Genomic DNA, 10,141 nt, shown 5'->3' on the forward strand with positions numbered 1-10,141 from the left:
ATCTGCAGGTCAAGGTAAGAATTCATTCTATTATCAATTATTTTGCACACTAACATGAATAATGCCTCCTTTTTTCTCTAAGTTATTAAGAAATACAAATTAATTATGAGCTATATATATACAGTTCAAATGGACCCTGCTAAATTACTATTCCTTAAAAGTTCTTTGAACTTCCTGGACTTTGCAAATGTCTTCAGAGTCCAAAAGGAAAATGATGTCAGAGGCTGAGGCAGTCTGGTATAAACTGTTAAAGCTTGTTTTACAGTTCTGTAAAGTGCATATGAGTATTTTTTTTTTACATAAGTAAAAATCTGAAAATCTGGCAAGCCAGTTGAACAGATTGATGTTAATATTTTCATTATATTCTTACTATAAAATAAACCATAAGGTCACTTTCTAGGAATTAAAGTGAACGTATTTAAATTAAATACTTACTAAAGGAGTGATTATCTGCAAAATATTTGAAGCAGATGGGTTTCTGATAATCGCTTCTTGAACATCTAAAATAGTATGAAAATATATCATAATTATTATGTAAACCAAATACTACAATAGAAATACGATTCACAGTCAAATACTCAACACAAAACTTCCTGAAGATTATGGAAATGTAGTTTAATAGCACTGTTCTTTTTTCCCCTACCAACTGCTGCTGAAGTATATGCCATGTCTGTATTTTTTAAATTTGCAGCTAGATATGAATATCTGAACAAAAAAATTAGTAACAATAGAGAAAAAAGTAGAATGCCAGCTACTCTAAGCTGGCAACAAAAATTCCAGACTTAGGCTGGTTGATGACTAACTGTAATTCATGAAAAAGACTGCTACAAAGGTACACAGTTTTAGTCACTTGATCTGGTAACACATGAAAACAAAGCCAAAAATCATAGTTCTAAAAGAGGTCACAGTTTAAAAAAGCAATGTACTTACATGTACTTACAACACTTTATTTACTTATTTACAGGAACATATTTACATGTACTTAGGTGTCCTATAAATCCACCTGTAAAATTTCCCAGTTTCTTATTGCCAGTTTTAATACCCAAATAATTAGGCATGCTAATCAAATGTCTAAGATACATATATATGTATTACATTAATTTTCACAGTTACTTCATTTGCAGTTAACTCCTATGATTCTTTTATTGTTTCTTTCATACTCCATGTGTACTTTTCTTATAGTTTTCAGTTTTTCTTTTCATACTTTGAAAGCTTCGGCTTTCTTGCTCCCAGTTCCTTTGTTCCATTTAACCTTGCCTCTGTTTCTTTGTCATTTCTCTGTTATATATACAGCAATTTATTTTCTATTTCCTTGTATTTCTCTTTACATATCTACTTTCTTAGGCCCAGCAGATCACACTAAAACAAGATAGAATTGGACAAGATAGAATTCCTCACTTCCATTTGCCTGGAAGCAATAGCCATGCGATGTGATATAATGAAATTCGGACCCACTGTTTGATGAGAGCTACAGCTGCAGAAAGTTTCTAAGTGGTTGCAAAGATCTTTTATTCTGCTGCTGCAGTTTACTGGAAACTGAAGCCTTTTGCCTCAAAGTCAAGCAATCCACCATTTGATGTAGAAATGTATGGATAGTATGCAGGAGGTTAATAAGCCCTGGTTTAGTTTGATTCCAGTCAATAGGGAGGTAAACATGTGTAACCCAACCTTGAAATGGTGCAGTCTGCAAGGAAAAGGAGAATAATAAAATAGAACCAATGGACTTCAAGAAAGCAGACTCCTATAAACTCAAATAATTGGCATGTAAAATTTTATATGAAAAAAGTCCAAGGAAAACATAAAATTCAGGAGAGTTGGCAGTTCCATAAAGAGCAAAAATGGCAAGCAGAAGTTATTCCAATGAAACAGAAAGCCAAGCAGTCCAGTGAAGAGAACACATGGACTAAGACACAAGTTCCCCATGGTGCACACAAAATGCAGAAACTATGTGAAACTAATTAAAGAAGTTTTATTAAAGACCTGTATGATCATGTAGGTTAAAGCAAATACTAACCATTAGACACAGCAGCAAGAGACCCCAGAAGTAAGTTTATTCTATGAGTATGTTGGTTATAACAGGATGACAAATGAAAGCATTGGTTAACTAATCACTGGAGAGAGAAAAATATTGAGAACCAATACAGACTTTTTCCCCACATTCTTCAGTAAAATGTCACCTCTGATGGGACAGCTCATATAAAAACCATCAGTACAAAGCAGGTAAGAAATAAGCCTGGCATAGAGAAAGAACAGCTTAGAGAATACTCGGGTTAAGTTTGAGACTTTTAAAATTTCTGCAAGTGATATTCACAAAAACATGCAAATTTGGCTGCAGCAGTCTCAGAACTGTATTTGGGATCTTTAAGAATTCATGGAGAAGAGGAACATCCTAAAAGACTAGAAGAAAGGAAATGAAAAGCCATTCATTATAAAGGGTTATATTTGCAAAAATATAAATGGATAAACATTGGAACAGATTCCTAAGTGAGACTGATACATCAGTATCTGTGTACTTTAAAGAACAGTTTTGACGAACATCTGTTAGAAACAACAGCTACGGTTGAGCTGAGACAGTTTCTGAAGGTGTTCTGCAGTCATATTTTGAAGTATTATTTTACCAAGGCAGTCACCATTATTTTAAATCAATTTTGTCAATTCTAAGAAAGGTTTCATGCTTTTGTTCTCATGTTTGCTAAGAAACATATTTCTATCACAAGATTTGTGTTTTTAATCCAAATTAATCCACAACAACAAAATATAAAGTTACTTAATCACTTGATGTAAGATCCTATTGATTACCAAACTTACTTCGTAGCCTTTGATTTAGGTGATCAAGAGACTGGAAAATCTTCTGTTCTTCTATTGAAAGTGCACTCATGTCTGGACACGGAGCCCTGTTAAGCAGCAAGGGCTGCCTGGCTGGTCGCACAGTTCTCATAGCTGCCAGGATTTCATCATCTGCAACAGGGGTACGTGCAAGTTTTTCCGCTATTAGAAATTGAGCAGTGCTTTCTGAAACTGAAGAGATTACAGAGATGATGACTTCAAATGAGGAGAGCGCATGCCATTTAAATATACCGCTTACTTTCATGACTATAGGGCAGTGAAAGACATAAAATTCACATTAAAAGATAAAAAAAGTGGCGAAGTCAAGAAGCACGATACACTAGAAAATTACAAAATTAAGATCAGTAATGAATCTTACAATTGGCATCAGAGCAAGTTCTACTGACTTTGGAAATATCTAATGATAGCAAGCAATACCTGTCCATATCACACAGTTATGTATAACACAGCAGTCATACAGTTAAATACAACCAGGAATGCAATGAAACTTGACTGTATGTTGTAATGCATTTATAAAGCCACCAATATCATGACATATATGTCATATCATACATTTTAATGAAAAAAGAAAAAGGGCTAAACAACAAACTAATCTTTCTTACTTAGAATTACTGATGCCAGAAGAGATGAGTTATGTTAAACAGTGGATTTATAAAGTTACTATTTTATGTATAGCAAAGGACTGAGACGTGTTACTATACCTTCATCAGACTTATAGGTGTTATTCATATTTTGTACTGGACCAAATGCAGATTGAACAGGACTCAGCTGGAGGGTACATAACGAATTCTATAAAAAACATTTTAAGAATATTTTAAGTGTAATTTAAGGTAACTACTCTACTTCCTGAATATCTTTATTTATTATATCATATTACTAAATTATTTCAAGTGCAAAAAATACAGCAGATGTAATCTAGTTAGTTTCATTATTTTAATTCACAGTGATAGCAAGCTAAGCACATTTATTCAAAATTTGATGGCACTGAACAATTTTTTAATATTTTTTAAACTCTTTCCATTTTGAGGATAAATAAGTTTTTTTAAAAAAAATAGTATTTAATATTTACCTGTGCTTGATGAGTCGGCTTCCGTCTTTTAGAAGCTACAGTCTGCCTTCTGCGTTCTGAAATGTGTTCATTTTCACTGTTGTCAAAAACCTGCTTTTGTCTTCTAACAGGAATCACACCTTAAATGTGTTGCATCCAAAAATAAATAAAAAAAAGTGTGAAAACATGGTAAAGCTACTAGGAGCAAAACTAGTAATGGTAAGTAAATTTCCCTGTCCAAACTTAAATGTTTACCTTGAGTACATTTACATCTGGTCTCCTTAAATATATTTTCTCAGAGTGAAAAGATAGAAACAGGCACTTCTAAGGCATATTTAAAGGCATATTTAATTTTATGTTCCTGATCTGAATTATATGTACACATTTATAAGCAGGTTAAGTGAAGCCCTTTGAATCTCAGTTAATAAAGGTGTACTGTACAAAGATACAAGGTGGTCTTACAAAGTAAGAGGGAGAATGAACAGAACAGAATGAACAGGGAGAATCTGTTATATTTAGAGAATAATTCCAAAGTCTAATTGCCCAACACCATAAATGTCTGTTGCCAAGATGCTGTATCTTCTATTTTAATGGATTCAACATTTGTTTAGAGTATAATAGAATCAGAGAACAGTCTGGGTTGGAAGGGACCTTTAAAGGTCGTCTGATCCAACCACCCTGCAATGAGCATCTTCAGCTAGATCAGGCTGCTCAGAGCCCTGTCCAGCCTGACCTTGAAGAGTACCTAATGCCATGCAGAAAACACGTCATAGTTCAGACAGCTTATTTGATTCACAGAATCACAGAATGGTTGAGGTTGGAAGGGACCTCTTGAGGTCATCTGGTTCAACCTCCCTGCTCAAGCAGGGCCATCTAGAGCTGGTTACCCAGGACAACATCCAGATGGCTTCTGAATATCTCCAAGGAGAGAGAGACTCCACAACGTCCTTGAGCAACCTGATCCAGTGCTCGGTCACCCTCACAGTTAAAAAAAAAAAAAAGTGTTTCCAGATGTTCAGAAGGAACCCGTGTTTCAGTTTGTGCCCATTGCCTCTGGTCCCGTCACTGGGCACCACTGAAAAGAGCCTGGCTCCATCCTCTTTGCACCCTCTCTTCAGGTATTTGTACACATTGATGAGATCCCTTCTGAGCCTTCTCTTCTCCAGGCTGAACAGTCTCAGCTCTCTCAGCCTTTCCTCATAGGAGAGATGCTCCAGTTCCTTCATCTACTGTGAGGGTGACAGAGCACTGGACCAGGCTGCCCAGAGAGGTTGTGGAGTCTCCTTCTCTGGAGACATTCAAAACCCGCCTGGACGCGTTCCTGTGTGACCTAGTCTAGGAGATCCTGCTCTGGCAGTGGGGTTGGACCAGATGATCTTTAGAGGTCCCTTCCAACTCCTAATATTCTGTGATTCTGTGATTCATCATCTTCATGGCCTTTTATTTGGCTCTCTCCAATATGTCCATGTGTCTCTTGTACTGAGGAGCCCAGAAATGGACACGGTTCCAGGTGTGGCTTCACAGGTGTGATTTGAATGTAAAGTCAGGGGTTAAAACAGTTCTACAGCTTGGAATTTTGTAGTTAATGCTACTAATTTATACAACTGTATACTAATTTTAGTGAAGACAGTATTGCTGTATAGTATTTTCCTTTGGCTAGAGAGGTCTAACCTAGACACTGTACCTCAAATTTTTATCTCAGTTTTACCTGGTATAATAACACATCTTCAAAATTAAAGCATCAAATGTCAAAATTCAAATCAAGTTCTTAACTAAAACTTTCACACATACAAACTTGAGATACAAATCAGCATTTTCATGTGCAAGTCAGGAATCTACATATCCAAGGAGATACTATATTATCTTTTGTAAATGCAGTTACTTGATTTATACTTGGGAAGCTAAATTACCTATTTATTTACATTATAAATAATTACATGTGCAGTTAAATGTACAGTTCATTATTAGACCAAGAGGTCTTTTAGTTATTTTAACAGAATTTTATTTCTTTAGTTGTTATTACAGTGATATTTAACAAAGCAGAATTCTTACCTTTTGCAGAAAAAGAAGATGATTCATTGATCCTAGAAGCAGATTTGAAACTACTCATCTGGCTGTTGCCATCAATAGTAACAGGGGACACATTAGCTTTAAAAGGTTGCCATTTAGTTATATATGAATTTCTGTAATGTGACACATGGTGATGAATAGCACCTGAAAAGAAAAGGAAATGTGATCATGCTATATTGAATACAGGATAAAATTTTAAAGGAAGCAAAGAAGAAATCCCTTGTTGTATTTGTAATCACATTATGTTTTTCTGAAAAATAAAATCCAAAGTTGCTCTATTGATATGCATCAACATTTACTTGCTTTGCAAGACATGTCAGATCTATTTCAAGGGAAATACTTCTCTGAGAAATGTCAGACAAAAATATAAGAAGTAATAGTCTGATTAAGGGCATGAGCTACTGAGCAGTCTACCCATGTTTAACTATATGCCTATGAATGAGCCCTGTATTCATCACAGGCTAAATGTTACACACGTTTTTAAGCATTTTACTGACTGAACACCAAAGGACTTAAAATAATTCCAATATCCAGCTACAGAGAATAATGTGTGCCACTTGGAGCCTGGGAGCCCAGTTAAAGAAAGGTTCTTATGGACAACAATTTTATTTGTTCATCTTGTTCTCACTTATTCTTTCTGTAGCATACATTTGGCCAAGCATTGCAACAGATCACGTTTTCTACGGTGTCCTCACAGACCTTACTGAGCTCTGCAATGGTGCCACAGCAGGTGTTTTACTCCAGAACAATGCAGTATTCAGTCTCATAGCAAGCCCTTCAGGACAAAGACTATGGTGATCTGCGTGCGTTTGCGGGCAATAGAACAAATAATAGCAAGTCATTAAGAGTTATCTAGACTATTTAAAAGAAAGAAGACTTTCAAAACACAGAATCTAAGCAGACACTGAGAGAGGGCCACCCACCCAAATTTAAAAGAGGTTACTCAGCTCTTCCTCTAAAAAAGCTGGAGCCATGTGGGGCAGGGGATGTAGCATTTACAGCTGCATTGAAGACTGTATTAGCCGCGTACACAACTTCGGACGAGCAAGTTTCCCGATTCATTGACCTGATGTGCAAATAAGGACATCAAGAGGCAAGTGTCTCTGCTGGAGGGGAGGCACGGCAATGCAAGGCTTCATTCATTTCCAATGTAAAATCAAATAGGTCAATTTCAGTCACACATATCTTAAGCTCATCTGTTTGACTTTGAACTGAACAGACAAGCAGATAACATTTCTCATTTCCCACCCCTGCTCCAGGCCAAGAATATTCACATACCTCTGCTTTTACACAACAGAACTGTTCTGAATTACTCCGCAGTTAAAACTATGCATTACTGCAGATAAAACTAGAAATTTAGTTTTTTTAAGTTATGGGAGTTGCTTATTTTGGTAGAAAGTGTCTTTGAGCTGCATGGCCAATTCCCGGGGTGATCCCCGTACGTGAAGTGGTTTGGATGCCGCTTGTACCTGAAGTAGGGTCTACAGCTTCAGGAGCTCTGCCTCCAGCTGCAGCCCTCAATAGCACGGGAGCACACAACATACAAATCAAAGCACAAGGATGCCACTGGTGCCCAAGGCACAGCATATTGCTAGGCTATGGAGGAGAAACGAGGCACATCAAAAAGCATGAAACGTATTTTGAAATGTAAAAAACAGAAGATTAAAGTTTATTCTCCCAAAATTTATTATGCATCTTTCCTCAGTCTTACCAATCAATCTCTGCATCATATTGTTCCCAAGGTTAATTTCTAATAAAATGCAGGATTTGTCCTAAAATTTCTTAAAATTCTTTATAAATCAGACATATTTTGCAGCACAGCAAAATTTGGCCGGTAGAAGGTCTTTAACTTACATTTAATTTTTGGAGCATTAATTGTATTACTGTATTACTAATTTTAGGCACTTACCGTGTCAGCATTTTAAAAACATGATAGATCTACATGTTTCACTCTCAGGTGGCAGTGACTGTTGGACAACAAGCTATGACTCCCAGTTACCTTGTTAACTTACTCATATAAACTGAAGTCACTTTCTCCTATATCATTATTTAGACCACCTGACATATCTGCTCATTAGTCAGGAATATAATCTCAAGGAAAATACTTCCTTTTCATTTAATATTGTAGAGAGCTACTAAAAATGGGGATCGATGTTTGAGAGGCCTCTGGGCACCACTAGAATAGAAATGACAATGACAAATAGCGAAAACTTTTTAAAACTGGCAGTATTGTGTGAATGGCTGAAAAACTGGATGTTTTCACTGAAAACAAATTTCTGATGTAATTGAAAGACTTTTTCGCCTGAACTTCCCCCACCCCAAACCCAGAAACATGACTCTTACTAGTAGCAGAGTTTTCTGGAGCTGGGGCAGTATGCGCTCCTTGCCAGGAAGTCCTTGTTTTCCCAGCTGCTGGGATACGATGGAGATGTAATCCATTTTCTGCATTAACAGGTCTTCTTTCAGCGCAGGGTACTGAAAGATCTTGACAGGCGCTTGTCTGAACGCTGTTTACAGAACAAGTATTTTTTGCCCAAGGTTTGTACTTGGCCGTGCTGCAGCCAGGTGTAGATGTTGCAGTGGCCAAGTCCAATCTGCAAGTAATACTCTTACTGTTTTCTGTACGGTTTCTATTTAAAACCTGATTTGCAAACAAAACATGCCTTTCACTTAGATAATTCCTGCTTGTAGCGGTAGCTTGAAGACTTGGAGGGAGCAGGGGCTGACACCCAGGACTGGCTGCGTTTTCGCCACTTCTGTTTCCTGGCAGAGGTGCGGATGGTGGGTGAGGTGCTAGCAATTTCCCTGGAGCTGTCAGAGTTTTGTTGGCTTCAGCGGCTGACTGTGGTCGGATTATAGTGCCTGTTCTCTTCTTGGGCATAAAACTTGGCTGTGCTTTCACAGGTCTTGGTCTTCTAGTTATTTTTGCCTTATTTTTAAGTTGATTAACTTCATTAATTTTAGAATTATTGCTACATACTGGGGGTTTACTTTCTTCATCTTGTGATACCATCCAAACTTTTTTAGTAGAAAAGGATCCAGTGGATGTAAGTATATTCAGAGACTTGCCTTCTTTATTTGAGTCTTCAGTGTTAACATTTGGTTTTGATATATGAGAGTTTTTCTGATGATTTTTTATGAATATGGGGTTTGAAGGTTGAGCAACAACACTTAAATTAGTTTTAGGAGCATTATTTGTAGTTTGAACATATTGCAGCTGTGCAGAAGATATTTCACTGGTGGTTTTTTGATAGCATTTTTCATCATTTTCTATTATTATCTGGTTAATTTGATCACACCATCTTAGCTTTGTATCATATTTTTCCTCTTCTGCACTTCTCTTTCTTATTCTTGCCAGTTCTAAACTGTCTCTAATAGAAGACACAGGGCGAGCTCCAAAACTGATCCCGTGGTTCATAACCACAGCTTTGACATGACTAGGTTCATATTTAGATTCCTTCCTTAAGATATTTGTGAATAATCTTGCTCTTTTTCTTTCAAGAATATTGTTTTTCAGGGTTTCGTGCTGTGCAGGAGTGCCAGAATTTAACTCCGTATCAGACACTAGTGACATAGTTTCTACCATATTTCCCTGTTCTTCCTCTCTGCTATTCTGTAGCTTAACATCGCACAGAACTGAGGCATTTGGTATGTCCTGAAATGAAGATGGCCCTTGATTAATGTCTTGAGTACATTTAATATTCTCTTCTTTTGCTCCAGTCATTTTTCCTGAGGTATTTTTCAAAAGCTCCATAGTGATGTTTTTGTTCTTTGGTAATGTATCCGCTGTGCTGGGAATGTCAGTGGAACATCCCTGATTAGGAAATAAGATTACAGATGTTGTAATAGGTTGACTGGAGGTTTGCACCGATACGGTTCTTTTTTGTGGGGTCATTGTAAAACTCTGATCTTGCATCAGATCCTGAACTCTTTCTGTTGGAACACAGTCAGGGTTGGCCCAGGCTTTGCTAGGATTGAAAACAGGATGACAAGCAGCTGATGCGCAAGCTGTTCCAGAAGACTGCTCGCTGCTTTCTTCTTTTATATTTTGCAGAAAACTAAGTGCACTGCTTTCAGAGCTTTCTTGCTTACCAGAGGTAGAAAACTCTGCAGGTATTTTTCCAGATCTGTAAGAAGCAGATGATTCCTCTTCTGAACTGTTTACATGTTCAGCAG

At 36.9% G+C, this 10,141-nt stretch overlaps 1 protein-coding gene across 1 annotated transcript in view; it reads right to left on the reverse strand.

Annotated features, from left to right (window-relative positions):
- Window positions 1–435: 435 nt before the first annotated feature.
- The window catches only part of KIAA1377 (KIAA1377 ortholog), a gene marked incomplete at both ends in the record, with an annotated part of 26,216 nt that continues 16,510 nt past the window's right edge, over window positions 436–10,141 (reverse strand). The window contains 6 exon segments of the mRNA XM_010193357.1: window positions 436–500; window positions 2,809–3,018; window positions 3,549–3,636; window positions 3,917–4,035; window positions 5,948–6,109; window positions 8,309–10,141. The exon segment at window positions 8,309–10,141 is cut by the window's right edge and continues 13 nt beyond it. Coding sequence (XP_010191659.1) covers window positions 436–500; window positions 2,809–3,018; window positions 3,549–3,636; window positions 3,917–4,035; window positions 5,948–6,109; window positions 8,309–10,141 — 2,477 coding nt within the window.

Source organism: Mesitornis unicolor, unplaced genomic scaffold (assembly GCF_000695765.1).
Source record: "Mesitornis unicolor isolate BGI_N332 unplaced genomic scaffold, ASM69576v1 scaffold4661, whole genome shotgun sequence".
Classification (NCBI taxonomy): domain Eukaryota; kingdom Metazoa; phylum Chordata; class Aves; order Mesitornithiformes; family Mesitornithidae; genus Mesitornis; species Mesitornis unicolor.